At 40.6% G+C, this 17,775-nt stretch overlaps 1 protein-coding gene across 5 annotated transcripts in view; it reads right to left on the bottom strand.

Moving 5' to 3' along the window:
- The window catches only part of spaca9 (sperm acrosome associated 9), a 54,820-nt gene that overhangs the window by 23,210 nt on the left and 13,835 nt on the right, over positions 1 to 17,775 (bottom strand). For all 5 annotated transcript variants that reach the window (XM_073052694.1, XM_073052693.1, XM_073052691.1 and 2 more), the window contains exons 2-3: positions 11,950 to 12,095; positions 8,334 to 8,536 (exon numbers count right to left, since the gene is read on the bottom strand). In XM_073052694.1, coding sequence (XP_072908795.1) covers positions 8,334 to 8,536; positions 11,950 to 12,095 — 349 coding nt within the window. The remainder of the gene's footprint in view (positions 1 to 8,333; positions 8,537 to 11,949; positions 12,096 to 17,775) is intronic.

The raw sequence follows: 17,775 nt of genomic DNA on the forward strand, positions 1-17,775 counted from the left end.
CTAAAACTTCTTAAAGCTAACCTGAAGTACTCAGTGCGCATCCCAGAATTTTGGCAAACTTAGCTGAATATTTCAGTTGGAAGGTTATTGTGAAGAAGGAGACTGCTAAGAGAAGCAACGAGTTAATAGCAGAAAATAAAAATTGTCCCACAAATTCTGGCAAATGTGCGAAGTGAACATTAAATTCATGCAGCTGCCAGTATGCTTAACATATTCATCCATTATTCACTTCAGCAGAACCATAGGCTCTGACTCAATCCATTGCTGGGCCTCATCATTTTTAAATGATGTGCTCATGTGAATGGTAACATCACACACATGAGCTGTGGAAGCAGGGTGTCATCCACACATCCTATGATCTATTGTATAATAATTCATCACACTGCTGTCTCTGTCACATTTCCGGTGTCACATATTCTATATACAAACTTCTGTGCTGCTCCTTCATCTGAATGACTCAAATGCTCCATGTATTAAAAAATAACAATGGCCTGAGAGGGGAAGGTGGTGCTAAAAGGCAGAACACAAACTAATGAAGTTGCTTGTTATTTCCCCCAAATCCTTTTGGCTGAACAAAAGCCCAACTCAGCAAATACTTGCTCATTTTTTTCTCTCACAGCTGGGTGGTCAGCAATGGTAATCCAATTTAAAATAAAGTCATTCAAGCCAAAGTACAAAAGTCTACAGAAAGTGATGAAGCAGCCCAATCCATTTCTGGGCAAAGTCCTTCCCCATTATTGAGCACATCTACAAGGAGCTCTGCTACAAGAAAGTAGCATCCACCATCAAGAACATCCACCATCTAGTCACGCTCTCCTCTCACTGCTGCCATCAGGCAGGAGATACAGGAACTGCAGGTCCCACACCACCAGGTTCAGGAACAGTTATTATCGTACAACCATCAGGCTCCTGAACCAGTGTGGATAACTTCACTCACCTCAATTATGAACTGATTACACAATCTATAGAGCAACACACACAAAATGCTGAAGGAACTCAGCAGGCCAGGCAGCATCTATGGAAAAGAGTACAGTCAACGTTTCCATAGGTACTGCCTGGCCTGCTGAGTTCCTCCAGCATTTTGTGTGTGTTGCTCAGATTTCCAGCATCTACAGATTTTCTCTTGCTTGCACAATCTATAGACTCACTTCTGAGGACTCAACAACTCGTGTACTCAGTATTATTTATTTAGTCATTTATTTTAATTGCATAATTTGTCTTCTTTTGCACATTGTTTGCTTGTCAGTCTTTATTTATGTATAGATTTTCATAAATCCTATTGTACTTGCTGCAGAAAAGATATTACTCGGACACAATGGGAGATCGCTTTTGAAAGTCTTTATTATAACATGATACGTATCATGGAGAGTTCAACCTCTTAAAGCAGAGTTCTTGAGACTCTCCCCGAGTACACAGACTTTTCTCATTATATAGACATAGTGTATGTTATCAAAAGCTTCCAAGCACGTTTGTGAAATACAGCATGCAAGCAGATAATTCCTTTGCTCAACAATCATGTCTTAGCACAGTAAAAGATATATAATCAGGTTACTGTTTTCTTTATCTATTCAAAGCTACTTCTGCCTACAACCTTGAAGCCAGAACAATTACACAGTTCAGCTATTAAAAAAAACAGAACATCACGGGATTATGCTTTGATTACTCCCTCTCAAGCTAGTTAGCCCTTTACAACAGTCCTGCAGAAGCAGTTTAAGGGTGCTGTAAAAAAACTCTTTAATACCTTAGAACAGGCATGGGCAAACTACGGCCCGGGGGCCATATGCGGGGGTTAACCCGGGGGTTAAGCTTTTTAATCCGGCCCGCAGAACTTGATGAAATTATATTAATAAACCTTGTTAACGTTTTTTCCCCCGCAATTCTGGCGTTTTCGCCACAACAAAACTAAATCCAGACTTTGATGCGCTGGCTAAAAAGGGAGACCAACAACACTGTTCCCACTGAAATTAAAAATAAGTTTCTTCGTTGTGTTATGTAAAAAATGCATTTGAAAATATTTTTTTCAATAAGCCTTACATGTTACATGTCATTTCTGTTAAGTGATGGACATGAGTAGTGCGCAGGTGCACGTACGTTCTCAAAATAAAAAATGCACTCCAGATCAAATAACGCGCTCCGCATACTGGCGCACTGTCACTGTTCTGTCCTTGTGCTGGTCGTTGTTGAGTTTTGGCATGGGGGACAATTGAATAAGAAGGAGCAGGACAAGTAGACCTGCATCTCCTACCGTTTTTGAAATAAAGACAGTCAGGAGGAGAGTGATGATGATAATATCTTGAAGGATAACAGAATTTTCAGTACTTTAAAATAATAACTGTTACTATTTAAAAAAGCTGTATTTTATTCATTTAATTTTCAGTGTTTTAAAAGTCATTTCAATAAATAGTTAAATACCATGGGACTTCAAAGACAGATATTTTGTTGTAATGCATTTGTTCATTTTCAATTGAAATTAAAGCACATGTTTTCTACATATCCCATGATATTTTATTTTCTCTTATGAGGTGTATTACCAAAACACTCCATCCATCTGCCCCTGGTCCGGCCCCCCTGTCAAATTTTAGAACCCTTTGTGGCCCACAAGTCAAAAAGTTTGCCCACCCCTGCCTTAGAATCTAGCTAGTAACAAAATTTCTTCCACAGTACTTCTTAACTTTTCTGTAAATGCCTGTTAGGAAATGAAACAAGGTAGTACATGGTGACATATAGCATACATGCTTTGACAATAAATTTACTTTGATTTTGACTTTGACTTTAATTCATAAACTGTGGTTTACACAGCTGCAAAACTATTTGTTCTGTTCTCAGCTATCTTGTGTAACGTTGTTTTTCTGCAAGGCCTAACTTTTCTCTGAAGCTTTGGCTTTGATTTTATCTTCCTCCCAGAGCTATCACTTCATTAATTTAAAGTTTGAAAGGATGCTACACTTGGGTTTTGTTCCGTGCATGAATGTTTGCAGAATAAATTGATTCCCTGCCCAATGGGACAACTAGAAATATGTCTAACTCCAATGCCTTCTATGCTCGCTTTGACAGTCAGAACATGGAGGAACCATCGTGAACCCCGATCTTCCGATGATCCTTTGATCTCAGTATCTGAAGCAGATGTGGGGGCTGCCTTTAGGAGGGTGAATGCATTGAAAGCATCCAGACTGGATTGGGTACCTGGCCATATACTGAAGACCTGTTCTGACCAAGTGGCTGGTGTGTTTGCTGAGATTTTTAACCTCTCACTTCGGCAGTGTGTGGTACCCACTTGCTTCAGGCGGGCTTCAATTACACCAGTGTTCAAGAAGAGCACAGTGACCTGTCTCAATGACTCTTTCCCAGTCGCACATACATCCACAGTGATGAAGTTTCTGAGAGGCTGGTGATGAAACATATCAGCTCCTGCCTGAAAGGTGCAGTTCGTGTACCGTCCCAACCGCTCAACAGACGATGACATTGCCATCACCCTTCACCTGGCCCTAACCCACCTGGACAAAAAAGACACGTACGTTCGAATGCTGTTCATAGACTTCAGTTCAGCATTCAACACAATCACCCCTCAGAAACTGACTGGAAAGCTGAAACTGCTGGGCCTGAACACCTCCCTCTGCAACTGGATCTTAGACTTCCTGACTGGGAGACCTCAGTCAGTCCAGATCAGAAGCAGCATCACCAACACCATCACACTGAGCACGGGGCCCCCCAGGGCTGTGTGCTCAGTCCACTGCTATTCACTCTGCTGACCCACAACTATGCTGCAACACACAGCTCGAACCATATCATCAAGTTCGCCAATGACACGACCATGGTGGGTCTCATCAGCAAGAACAACAAGTCAGCATACAGAGAGGAGGTGCAGCGGCTAACGGACTGGTGCTGAGCCAACAACCTGTCTCTGAATGTGAACAAAACAAAAGAGATGGTTGTTGACTTCAGGAGGGCGTGGGGCGACCACTCCCCACTGAACATCGCCGGCTCCTCAGTAGAGATCATTAAGAGCACCAAATTTCTTGGTGTTCACCTGGCAGAGAATCTCACCTGGTCCCTCAACACCAGCTCCATAGCAAAGAAAGCCCAGCAGCATCTCTACTTTCTGCGAAGGTTGAGGAAAGTCCATCTCCCACCTCCCATCTTCATCACATTCTACAGAGGATGTATTGAGAGCATCCTGAGCAGCTGCATCACTGCCTCATTTAGAAATTGTACCATCTCGGATCGCAAGACCCTGCAGAGGATAGTGAGGTCAGCTGAGAAGACCATCGGGGTCTCTCCTCCCGCCATTACAGACAGTTACACCACATGCTGCATCCGCAAAGCAAACAGCATTATGAAGGACCCCACGCACCCCTCATACAAACTCTTCTCCCTCCTGACATCTGGGGAAAGGCACCAAAGTATTTGAGCTCTGACGACCAGACTATGTAACAGTTTCTTCCCCCAAGCCATCAGACTCCTCAATACCCAGAGTCTGGACTGACACCAACTTACTGCCCTCTACTGTGCCTAATGTATTGTTTATTATTTGTTGTAATGCCTGCACTGTTTTGTGCACTTTATTCAGTCCTGGGTAGGTCTGTAGTCTGGTGTAGTTTTTTCTGTGTTGTTTTTATGTAGTTCAGTGTAGTTTTTGTATTGTTTCATGTAGCACCATGGTCCTGAAAAAGGTCTCATTTTTACTATGTACTGTAACAGCAGTTATGGTCGAAATGACAATAAAAAGTGACTTGACTTGACTTGACTTGACTGGATCCACTCCAATTTGCCTACTGGAGCAGCAGCTCCATAACAGATGCCATCTCATTGGCTCTTCACTCAATTCTGGAACATCTGGACAGCAAAGATGCATACATCAGGAAGCTCCTTATTGACGACACTCGGCATTCAATACCATCATCCCCTCAAAGCTAATCAAAAAGCTCCAAGATGGTAGCCTCAGTACCTCCTTGTGAAATTGGATCTTGGACTTCCTCACTGGTAGCCCCCAGTCAGTTCAAACTGGCAACAACATCTCCTCCATAATCTGCATCAGCATATGTGCACCACAGGGCTGTGTGCTTAGCCCCTGCTCTACTCACTTTACACCTATGTGAGGCCTCGATTGGTCGGGGTCGACCATGGATGTTGCATCTTAGCTGTCTAGATACGCAAGCCTGGGCAGTGCGATATGGAGAGCAAGCTGTTCTTCACTTACGACTGTGTGGCTAAGTGCGGCTCCAATGCCTTATTCAGGTTTGCTAATGACACCGCTGCTGTGGGCCAAATCATAAATGGTGATGAATCAGCATACAGGAGGGAGGTTGAAAATTTGGCTGAGTAGTGTCATAACAATAACCTCTTGCTCAATGTCAGCAAGACCAAGGAACTGTTTGTAGACTTCAGGAGAGGGAAACCAGAGGCCCATGAGCCAGTAATCATCAGAGGATCAGAGGTGGAGAGGGTTAGGAACTTTAAATTCCTGGGTGTTACTACTTCAGAGGACCTGTCCTGGGCCCAGCACGTAAGTGCAATTGCAAAGAAAGCACGGCGGCACCTCTACATCCTTAGGAGTCTGCGGAGATTCATTATGACATCCAAAACTTTAACAAACATCTATAGTTGTTCAGTGGGGAGGGTACTGACTGGCTGCATTATGGCCTGGTATAGAAACACCAAAGCCCTTGAATGGAAAATGCTGCAAAAGGTAGTGGTTTTGGCCCTCCCAAACATTGAGCACATCTATATGAAAGGTTGCTGTAAGAAAGCAGCATCCATCATCAGAGATCTCCCCCACCCAGGCCATGCTGTTTTCTTGTTGCTGCCCTCAGGTAGAAGGTACAAGAGCCTTAAGACTCACACCACCAGGTTCAAGAGCAGTTACCACCCCTCAACCATCAGGCTGTTGAACAAAAGAGGATAACTACATTCACTGGCCCATCCATTGAGATGTTCCACAACCAATTATCTCACTTTAAGGACTCTATCTCATTATCTCATGTTGTTATTTATTGCTACTTATTTATAATTGCGTTTGCACAGTTTGTTGTCTTCTGCACTCTGAATGATCTTTCAATGATCCTGTTATAGTTACTATTCTATAGATTTGCTGAGTATGCCCACAGGGAAATGAATCTCAGGGTTGTATACGGTGGCATATACTATATGTACTTTGATAATAAAATTTACTTTGAACTTGGAATTTATCAAGTATTGTTAAACTGAGCTGGAACATTGAAATGGTCCAAGCCAGAGGAAACTAGCGACAGGGATTGTTATGAAGGTAAGGGTAGGCAGATAGCAAGACAGTGAATTAAAATGGAAAAGTGTTTATGCCAAGGGCGAGGACTTCTTCTTTGCAGTAGCAGAGCGAAAAGAAAAATATTTTGGGGGAGAAAATTGAGGAAAATCTTTGAGAGATGGTGGACATAAAAAAGCTCTAAGAAAAATGGGAAGGAGGGAACAACATGTAGTTCCTGATGGAAAAGTACGAAATTCATTAAGAGCCACAAGCTAACAATGCAGGCTGGGAGAATTATGTATCAAAGTTCAGAGTAAATTCATTATCAATGTATATACTACCATGAGATTCATTTCTTGCATCATTTACAGGAAATAAAGAAATACAATAGAATTTATGATTCTCTGCTTCTTCAACACTACCTGCCCCTCCATTTATCTTTTTATCATCTGCATAATTGGCCACAAAGATACCAGTTCAGTCAACCAGATCACTAATATGATTAAAAGGAAGGGAAGGGTAGGAGATGTGGATAAGGGAGGGCTGGGCTAGGATGCAGTTTAGTGGGTTCTCCAATAACCCATATATGCACATAGGCCCCATCATATTAAGAATGTGTACACGCATCTCTACAGCAGCTAGACAATTCAAAGTCCTTTGAAAGGGAGGAGGCAGGGCAGAAGGTCCTGGAAAAGGGAGGAGGCAAGGGAGAAGGTCCTGGGAAAGCCAGAAGGCAGGAGAAAAGGTTGTGGGAAAGGCCAAGTGGGAAAATCTGAGATGGAAATATTAAGCCTGGATTCTGAGCATCACAAAAAGCGTATGGGAAGTATGTTTTTGTTGGACAAAAGCTTACAAAGAATTACCAAGGTCCAACAGTTTTAATTTCTGAAGTTTAAACTACAGTAAATATTTTGACCATTAACAAAGTTCTTTAGAGAAGCTGTGGAGAATCACGAACACAGTGGCTCAGTGGTAGCAAGCACACTTACCTCTGAATCAATGGACATGATCTATTGAGCAAGCCCATACAAAGGGAGTGCTACACCACTGGAGGTCCCTCCTTTTGAATGAGGCACTAACCCTATCCAACTGCCCGGCTGGATGACAAGATCCCAAGGCAACACGCACAAAATGCCAGAGGAACTCAGCATGTCAAACAGTATCTATGGAAGGGAACAAACAGTTCTCTACTGCCATGATGAGACCATTCTCAGGATGGAGGAGCAACACCTTATATTCCATCTGGTTAGCTTTCAACCTGACCACATGAGCATCAATTTCTCTACCTTCTGGTAATTTCTGACCCTTGCTCTTGTCTCTTTTACCATCCCCCAATCTGGCTCCCCTCTCATCTCTTCTCCTCACTTGCCCATTACCTCTGTCTGGTGCTCCTCCTCCTTCCCTTTTTCCCATGGTCCATTTTCCTCTCCTGCAGAATTACTTCTTCTTCAGCCCTTTATGTTTTAGACCTATCACATCCCAGCTACATACTTCATTCCCCCGCCCCACTCACCCACCTTCCCCTTCACCTGGTTTTAGCTATCATCGGCCAGCTTATACTTCCTTCACCTCTTATTCTGGCTTCCTCCCCCCTTTCTTTCCAATCCTGATGAAGGGGTTTGGCCTAAAACATCCATTGATGCTGAGGTCCTCCAGCATTTTGTCTATGGCGTCTGTAGAATCTCTTGTGCTTAAGGTCCTAAGACACTATTTCAAAGAAAATGAGGGTGGTTCTTCTCGCCATATTCATGCTCAGTCAATACAATCAAAATAGATGACCATGCATCACAACATTATGCAGAAATTTGAAAATAGTCTGCTCCTTATCCAACTGGAACTTCAAAAGTACTTCATTGACTGTGATGTACTTTGGAATGTTTTGAGCTAGTGAAAAAGAATCAATAAATGTATATTCCCTTTCTATCAATGAGTGCAATTTCAATAAAAAGGCTTTGGGATACAACTTCTGATCTTTCAGCTTCAATTTAAACATTTAACTGTTTGAACTAGTGGATCACAATGAACCAAACCTTTATTTTTAAAAAATTGTGTTTTGTTGCACTTAGGTTGGCTACATTGACGCACAGTCTTTCACAATATCATTACTACTCACTTGGCTCTGAGGTTTTTTATGTCATGGTTGCAGCTGAGAAGGACTTGACACTTCTCCAGTACATCATTGGGTGAGCAGGATTTGGGATTTATATCCTGGAGTTTACTACAGAACTCCCTGAGATCTTTGCAAAGGTCCAGAAACATGATCATGACTCGCCTGTCGGTTGTGTTGTTACAGTGGTGGTCCAGGTAACTCTGAACCTACACAGAAAAGATGTAAAGTAAAAGTCTAAATTAATCTGATAGTGCCTGTTAAAGATGACAAATGAAAGTTAAATTATTCATTACCCATCTTCACATCGTTATTCATACAGGATAGCAATAACTCAATAACTAAGAAGTGGTAATAGAAACAGGTACAGTTAAAATGGAATTTGTTGCCATGAATGGCTGTGGAGGCCAAGTCACTGGGTGCATTTAAAGCAGAGATAGAGAGGTTCTTGATTAACCAGGGCATCAAAGGGTATGGGGAGAAGGCAGGAGAGTGGGGATGACTGGAAGAATTGGATCAACCCATGATTGAATAGCAGACCAGACTCAATGGGGCAAATGGCCTACTTCTGCTCCTATATCTTATGGTCTAAAATGTTTAAAACACAGTTGGTCATTTACATAACAGATATGGGCCGAATGCAGGCAAATGGAGTTAGCTTAGAAGGGCATCTTTTTGTTCAGCAAGGGCAGGCTGAATAGCTTGTTTCTGTGCGGTGTAAGCATTTTTAAACATGAAATTTCTTGTCATATTCCTAGTCTTCCTCAGTGTTCATATGTTATCAGCTTCCTCTGAGGCTCATTCAGTAAAAGCTTTAATCTGTGTGGGCAATTAGGTCCAAAAACTCCATCAATATCATGAGAAAGGTTGGATGGAAGTATACGAGAATAGGCCATTCTGTAGCCCCTTCATCAAGGTAAGTGCTTAGTATCACCAAAAACATTGAAATTTACTGTGACTGAGGGGCATGCAAGTGTAAACCATGTTTGCTATTTGTTCATTACAGTACGTGTTTTCATTGCCACGTGTGAAATACAGTCTATGAACTTTGATAAATTTACTTTGAAATTTTAAATAACAAAAGTTATTAGGCATTTAATAAGTATTCATCTTGGAAAAACTGTACATTTCCAGAAAAACAGTTACTGTTAATTTTGTTCCACTTTCCAATCTAATATTATAGGAATTATAGGAAAGATGTCAACAAATTAGAGAGAGTACAGAGGAGATTTACTAGAATGTTACCTGGGTTTCAGCACCTAAGTTACAGAGAAAGGTTGAACAAGTTAGGTCTTTATTCTTTGGAGCATAGAAGGTTGAGGGGGGACTTGATAGTGGTATTTAAAATTACCTCTAGATAGATAGAGTTGACGTGGATAGGCTTTTTCCATTGAGAGTAGGGGAGATTCAAACAAGAGGACATGAGTTGAGAGTTAAGGGGCAAAAGTTTAGGGGTAACATGAGGGGAAACTTCTTTACTCAGAGAGTGGTAGCTGTGTGCAACGAGTTTCCAGTAGAAGTGGTAGAGGCAGGTTCGATTTTGTCATTTAAAAAAAAAATGGATAGGTATATGGACAGGAAAGGAATGGAGGGTTATGGGCTGAGTGCAGGTTGGTGGGACTAGGTGAGTGTAAGCGTTCAGCACGGACTAGAAGGGCCGAGATGGCCTGTTTCCATGCTGTAATTGTTATATGGTTATAAAATTATATGCATAGTTGTTTTATTTGGTGCTTAGTCAAAGTGTCAGGCATTGAATAAGAAGTGAAACACTCCAAAACATAGTACTGTACAAGCCAGACACATAGTTAATTTCCTTTAACTCTCTTCCAACAATTAAAGAGGATCATCTTGTGTTTGTGTTATTATAACATTATAAGAACATAAGAACATAAGAAATAGGAGAAGGAGTAGGCCATCCGGCCCATCGAGCCTGCCCCGCCATTTAATAAGATCATGGCTGATCTGTCCGTAACTCAGTTCCATCTACCTGCCTTTTCCCCACAATTTCCTTTCTATGTAAAAACCTATCTAACTGTTTCTTAAATATATTTAGTGAGGAAGCCTCAACTGCTTCCCTGGGCAGAGAATTCCACAGATTCACCACTCTCTGGGAAAAACAGTTTCTCCTCATCTCCGTCCTAAATCTTCTCCCCTGAATCTTGAGGCAATGTCCCTCAGTTCTCGTCTCACCTACCAATGGAAACAACTTTCCTACTTCTATCTTAACTATCCCTTTCATAATTTTGTATGTATCTATAAGATCCCTTCTCATTCTTCTGAACTCCAAAGAGTATAGTCCCAGGCGACTCAATCTCTCCTCATAGGTTAACCCCTTCATCCCTGGAATCAACCTGGTGAATCTCCTCTGCACTGCCTTATGTGCACTATTTCCAGCAAAGTCCTAAAAGTTGTGTACAAATAACACATTCGCTGTTTTTCTAGGATTTAATGAAAATGAATCTTCTCACTGTAGTCTTGCTTCTTTGCAGAAGTTTAATGCACTTTTATTCTTCAGTGAATACACTTCTACTGCAACAACCTGTCTGCTTCCATTTCCCATGTCTGAATTACTTTGTGCTCAAAAGGTAAACCTTCAGAATTGTGCAGGATTAAAGGCATGGTTTTATTCCATTGGCCACTTATTAAACAGCCTTTAATACTTGCAGAGAGAAGGCAATCTTACTTAATCATTACAGATGATGTGAAAATGTTAATTATTTAGGCACAGATATTCTATCACAATAATTAATTATGAAGTTAAATGGTCTAAAGATTTTCTTTAGCTACACAATGCAGTAATTAACAAAAAGTTGTAGAATTGCACTTCACAGTCATTAATTTTAAATTAGAAATTGAATGCTCTCTAGTATTATTACCTCTCAGGCCACATTTAACAAAATAAATAAACTTAGTACAGGAATAGACTAATGAAGTCTGCGATTATTTTCCATGTCCAAGACTGTGCTGCTTGGGAAGCTTTAAGAGCACAAAATCAATTTGTTACAAAATTAACTCTAAAACAAAATATCTCAAGCTCAAAACCAAACCGAATCTTGAAGACAGTCTGCAAATGCACTAAGTTGGTAACCGTATTCACTTTGCACAGTGGCACATCTTGTGGACTACTGCCTCGTACTCCAGTGAACCCTGACCGCCAGTGCTATTTGTGTGGAGTTTGTACCTTCCCCTTGGTGTTCAAGCTTCCTCCTATTTCCCAAAAATGTGATAATGGCTTCAATGAGTTAAATTACTGCCTATCACCCACAATTTCCTCCCTCTGGTTCCCCATATCCTTCCTTTTATTCCTTTGGCTTCTGTCCTCTCCTTTCAGATTCCACCTTTTTCAGAGTTTATCCTGGCTTCTGCTCTCAAGGAAACAAATCTCAGAGTTGTATATGGTGACAATAGATTTATTCTGAGCTGCTTGTCCTGCGGAGTTCTTCCAGCAATTTTTGTGCATTTCTCCAGTCTAAACACATGGCAGTTATTTAATCTTTAAATGTGCTCAGACATACATCTAGAATTTTTAAAATTGTGTTTCAGTGGAATAGTCCTATTAATACAGTTTTGATTAAAGCAAAATTCACATCAGTATATCTATGATTTAATCATCTATCATTACCTGAGAAAGAGTGGACACGGGTTGAGTCTTGTCATGTGCATTCTCCCGTGTGTGGTCCAAAGCCATAACAAAGGTGAATTGTTGCTGCTTGAAGAGCAAGTATCGTTGATCCAGATCTCTTAGGGCAGCCTTCAGCTCATTCATTCCTTTTTAACGGATAGATAAAAGATCTCAGAATCAGTTTTATTATCACCAGCATGTGACGTGAAATTTGTCAACAGCAGCAGCAACTTAGCCCCCCCCCCCATACCAGACACAATCTCAGTTTAAATCCGATAGAAATGCATAAGTCAAGTGATTCTTCTATTGATCCAATGGTGTTAAATGTGCTGTAAAACTCAAAGGTCTCAGTCAAAAAGGCCATGAATGACTACATGGAAATAGAAAAACTTCAATGATTTGTTTGGAAAATGGGAACTTTGCACTCATTACTAGAGCCTAGAAGTTGGACCGAAAATATCCCTGAGGACACACAGATGCTGGTTTACTTTCAGCTGCTTCTGAGTGACACTGCTTCCAGCTTTTATATTTATTTTCCTCACTCCTCTTACCTTTGATTTAAATTGGCACCTCATCATTTTGCTGTTCTTTTAATGAGGTTGGGTCTTAATCAAGGAAGTCTGAATCCAATAGAACAATGAGAACGGTGATTCAAGAAGGCAGCTTACCACGATCTTCTCAAAGGGAATTAGAAGCTGGCAACTTTCTAGTGATGCTCATATCCCATAAAGGCATTATGATATTAAAAATATTTATATCCCTCTATCTGAGTCCCCCAGGGAGAATTCATCAAACCACCAATTCACTCATTTTCTGAAACACTGAAACTACATTACACCCTCAATGTAATAGGCTCTACAGATTTTCAGACGAGTTTGCAAATTGTGTGTAACATTTAATCTCCAGTGTCGATTCGATAAATTGTTACTCTGTACTCTCGAAGGTCATCAATCTTTTCATTAGGTGTGCTGTCCAAAAATAAGCCCAATGTTCAATGGGGGATAACCAGAGTTTCATATCATTATCATATAGCTCCCATCACCTTGTATCCCAATACTCTGAAATAAAGTCTAACATCCATGATCTTATTATAATTGTTTTGCCTATTCATTTCTTTTTGAATCATAGAGTTGTACAGCATGGAGACAGGCTCTTCAGACCATCGTGCCTGTTTTGACAGGTCAAGTTTATTGTCATTCATCTGTACACATGTATACCGCCAAATGAAACAAGTACATATACTGCAACTTACACACATAACATATAAAATAATATTACTGCTAGTAAATTAACAAATAATAAGGTGCATTTGTGACACAAGTTAAAAAGTAAACAGTATAACACTACTGGTGCTTCATGCACGATGAGACTTGGCTGGTGGCTGTGAGTTCAGTAGTCTTATGGCCTTGGGGAAGAAACTGTTTCCAAGTTTGTCTTAACACATGGATTCCCAACCTTTTTTATGCCATGGACCAATACCATTAAGTAAGGGGTCCATGAACCCCAGGTTGAGAACCCCTACCCTAAAGCTACAGTTCCTCCTACCTGATGATTGGGGGTCAAAGAGATTGTTGGACAGATGGAAGGGATTACTGACAATGCTAAGGGCCCTGCATACCCAGTGCTCCTGATAAATATCAAACCTATCCACACTAATCCCACTTGCCTGCATTAATTCCATAACACTCTGTGCCCTGATCATTCAAGTACCTGTCTAGTTACCTCTTACATTTTGTTTGTGTTCCTGCCTCTATCACCTCCTCTGGCAGCTCATTCCAGATACCAACTGCTCTCCATGTCAAACATATGCACCTTGGATTAGGGGTGGTGAACCTTTATGAGAATGTGAGCCCAGATTAGCAACAATCTTCAAAAAATTCTCTTAAGTGCCATTGTAATTTTGAACAGAGAATATCATTGATTAATGAATTAGGAACAATAATTATTGACTTTTTAAAGGAAAAGAGATGAATCCTGTTGCTTATTTACATGTATTTGTTGTATTACTATTAATAAATGTCTAACAGACAGATTGAAATAAATTATTAATATTAATCTTTTAAAAAGACAATTCAAAAATAACAACATTGTTTATTATATCCAGATACTGATATCTACACCAGGTCTGCAAGGATTTCAAAACCTATCATCCACTCAAAGCTGCTGTGCAGGTTGACTCTGTGGTTTAGAAAGCATATGGTGCATTGGCCTTCATCAATCGTGGGATTGAGTTTAGGAGCCAAGAGGTAATGGTTCAGCTATATAGGACCCTGGTCAGACCCCACTTGGAGTACTGTGCTCAGTTCTGGTTGTCTAACTGTAGGAAGGATGTGGAAACCATAGAAAAGGTGCAGAGGAGATTTACAAGGATATTGCCTGGATTGGGGAGCATGCCTTATGAGATTAGGTTGAGTGAACTCATCCTTTTTTCCTTGGAGTGACGGAGGATGAGAGGTGACCTGATAGAGGTGAATGAGATGATGAGAGGTATTGATCGTGTGGATAGTCAGTGGCTTTTTCCCAGGGCTGAAATGGCTAGCATGAGAGGGTACAGTTTTAAGGTGCTTAGAAGTAGGTACAGAGGAGATGTCAGGGGTAACTTTTTTTTAAAAAAACGCAGAGAGTGGTGAGTGCCCGGAATGGGCTGCCGGCGACAGTGTGGAGGCGGAGAAAATAGGGTCTTTTAAGAGACTCCTGGACAGGTAGATGGAGCTCAGAAAAATAGAGGGCTATGGGTAACCCTAGGTAATTTCTAAGGTAAGGACAGCTTTGTGGGCCGAAGGGCCTGTACTGTGCTGTAGGTTTTCTATGTTTCAATGTCAAGTGTTCTCACAACTATCTAGCTGGTGCCAAGCTGGCATGAGACATTTCATTGCTGTTTGATTGTAAGAAATCACTTGCTGCTTCATTTGGCAATAAAGATAATGATTATGTCTCTTTTTACAATGGGTAGTCTTTAACAAATAGAGAGGTAGTACTGTATGACTTGTGCCAACAAAAGCTTTGCAGATGACATTTTGGGAAAGTAGGCTGTAGGTTCGCCAACACTACTTTAGATACCCTTTAAACCTTCTTTTTACCTTAAATCTAGTTTTTGACATTGCTAACATGTGAAACAGACTCTGTCTATGTACTCTAACCACACCTCTCATAATTTTATCATGGCTCTTTGCTGTCTCCAGGGAAAATTGATATCCTTCAAATCAGGCAACGTCCTTCTATATATTTCTGCATCCTCTAGCTTGATTACATCCTTCCTCTAGTATGCAAACAGAACTGCACGCAATAATCCAAGTGTAGATGAATCAACTGTAAACAAAATGTCCTGATTCCTATATTCAATGATTTGGTCTGCCATATCTATTTCTCCATTGTCTACCTATGTTTCCATTTTCAGGGAACTATGTACTTGGTATTGTTCATAAGGTACAATGAACAGAGCCCTTATATATGGTTTGGTTTTAGCTTCCTAAAATGGCTTGTCTATTTCTTGTGGTTCCACACTTAGATCATCACACTGATCCTTAAAGATAGATAGATACTTTATTCATCCCCATGGGGAAATTCAACTTTTTTTTCCCAATGTCCCATACACTTGTTGTAGCAAAACTAGTTACATACAATACTTAACTCAGTAAAAAAATATGATATGCATCTAAATCACTATCTCAAAAAGCATTAATAATAGCTTTTAAAAAGTTCTTAAGTCCTGGCGGTTGAATTGTAGAGCCTAATGGCATTGGGGAGTATTGACCTCTTCATCCTGTCTGAGGAGCACTGCATCGATAGTAACCTGTCGCTGAAACTGCTTCTCTGTCTCTGGATGGTGCTATGTAGAGGATGTTCAGAGTTTTCCATAATTGACCGTAGCCTACTCAGCGCCCTTCGCTCAGCTACCGATGTTAAACTCTCCAGTACTTTGCCCACGACAGAGCCCGCCTTCCTTACCAGCTTATTAAGACGTGAGGCGTCCCTCTTCTTAATAAAGGGACTTACCATCTTCCTAGCTACTCTTCTGCTCTACAGAATTTTTTAGTATTCTCCTTTATCTTGTCTGCCAGAGATATCTCTTGGCCCTCTGATCAATTAATTTCATTCTGAAGTGTACTCCTACATCGTTTACACTTCTGAAAAGAAGTGATCCTGCCACCTATACATGATATACAATATGCCTTCTTCTTTCTCTACACCTCCTAGCTACTTCCTGCTTCCGTCCCCTCTACACAAGCATTTCTAATGAAGTGTGCTTGTTCTTCTGAAAACTGTAAAGAATATTTTTCCTTAATTCCCATTGTGAGTGTGAAACACTTACTTAAGGTTCAAGTATTTCAACTACTGTCTACTCATCTCTTCTGTTCAAGCAAATGCTCTCTTTCTGCACTGTGTAGATGTTTATTAAGGATATGATTCCCTGTCCCATAGATTGTACCATAGGTACAAAGTTCTTGGTTGAAACCGTCACTGGTCTTCAGAATCCAGGGAGGAGTTTTACTTCTGGCTCCAACAGACAAAAGCCCAACCTGGTGACCATTCACCAATTCCTATTCCCTCAACAACACTGAAAATTATCATTGGCTTTGATCATTTACTTTAATAGCACATACTAATAAATGTTTCCAAAATAATCCTTAATGTTTACAATCCACTTATGCATTGCAAAAAAAAATCTCTCAGTAGTATATGGTAACACATACGTACTTTGATAATAAATTTACCTTGAACTCTGAACTATTATAAATTCTGTTTTGGGATTTTCACTATGCACTACAGTTTCACAGTTCTACAGGAGGAAGTGTTCACGAGGCATCCCTTCCCCTCTGTAGTTCACACACACAGGAGGTATTTTCACTTGGTCTGTCTGTTGGCATTAATGGAAAGGAGAATTGAGTGTGTATGTGGAGGAAGTAGCCAATTAGCAACTAGCTGTAACCTATCTTGATATATACTTATGGTATCATAGTACAGCACCGTGCAAAAGTCGGGCACAAATATATAGCTAGGGTATCTAATACATTTGCACAGTGCTCTAGTAATTTTACATATTGCACTGTACTACTGCCATGAAAATGAACAAATTTCATGACATACGTGAGTGTTGATAAATTTGATATGGGTCTCTATTGTGGACTGAGAGTGGGAAGGAGAATCGTGGTTGGGAAAAGGGGAAGGGAGAGTGAAGGAAGTGGTAAGTACCAGAGAGATATTCTGATCAATTAACAAATTGTTTGGAATCAAATAACCTTGCCTGGTGTCTCAGGGCTGGGTGTGTCTGCACCCACACCACCACCCCCCCGCCACTGGCACTCCTTCTTTGCCACCTGTCCCAAATCCATCCCGTGGCACACCACCCTCACTATCCTTTGCTTCCACCAGATTTACAAATTTGTTCTCTGCTCCATGTTGACAAGTACAGTACTGTGCAAAAGTCTGAGGCACCTATATACATACCCAAGTCTTTTGCACAGTACTCTATGAGATAGGCTTGGTGGAGCAAGCGACTTCTTTTCTCCTGCTTCTGGGTTTTGAAAATTATTTCCAGAACTTCTCTACAAATATAGAAACTAGGCCTGTTAGATTTCTGATTTAAATCCCATAGGATGGATGTTTCTACTTAAAGGGAATTGGGAATTTCTTGCAGACAATTCTAATCTATAAAAAAACTATTTTTGAGTTTATAACTTTGAAGTAAGCCATTCAGATAATACCAGAACATTACATTTCTAACAGCATTGCATTATAAATGTAATATTAAGCTGTGCAAAGAATAAAATTATTTCAATCTGTGGTTCTTGAATCTCAGCTTAAAAAAAGGAAGGGTTTGATTGC

This window comes from Hemitrygon akajei, chromosome 7 (genome assembly GCF_048418815.1).
Source record: "Hemitrygon akajei chromosome 7, sHemAka1.3, whole genome shotgun sequence".
NCBI classification, from domain to species: domain Eukaryota; kingdom Metazoa; phylum Chordata; class Chondrichthyes; order Myliobatiformes; family Dasyatidae; genus Hemitrygon; species Hemitrygon akajei.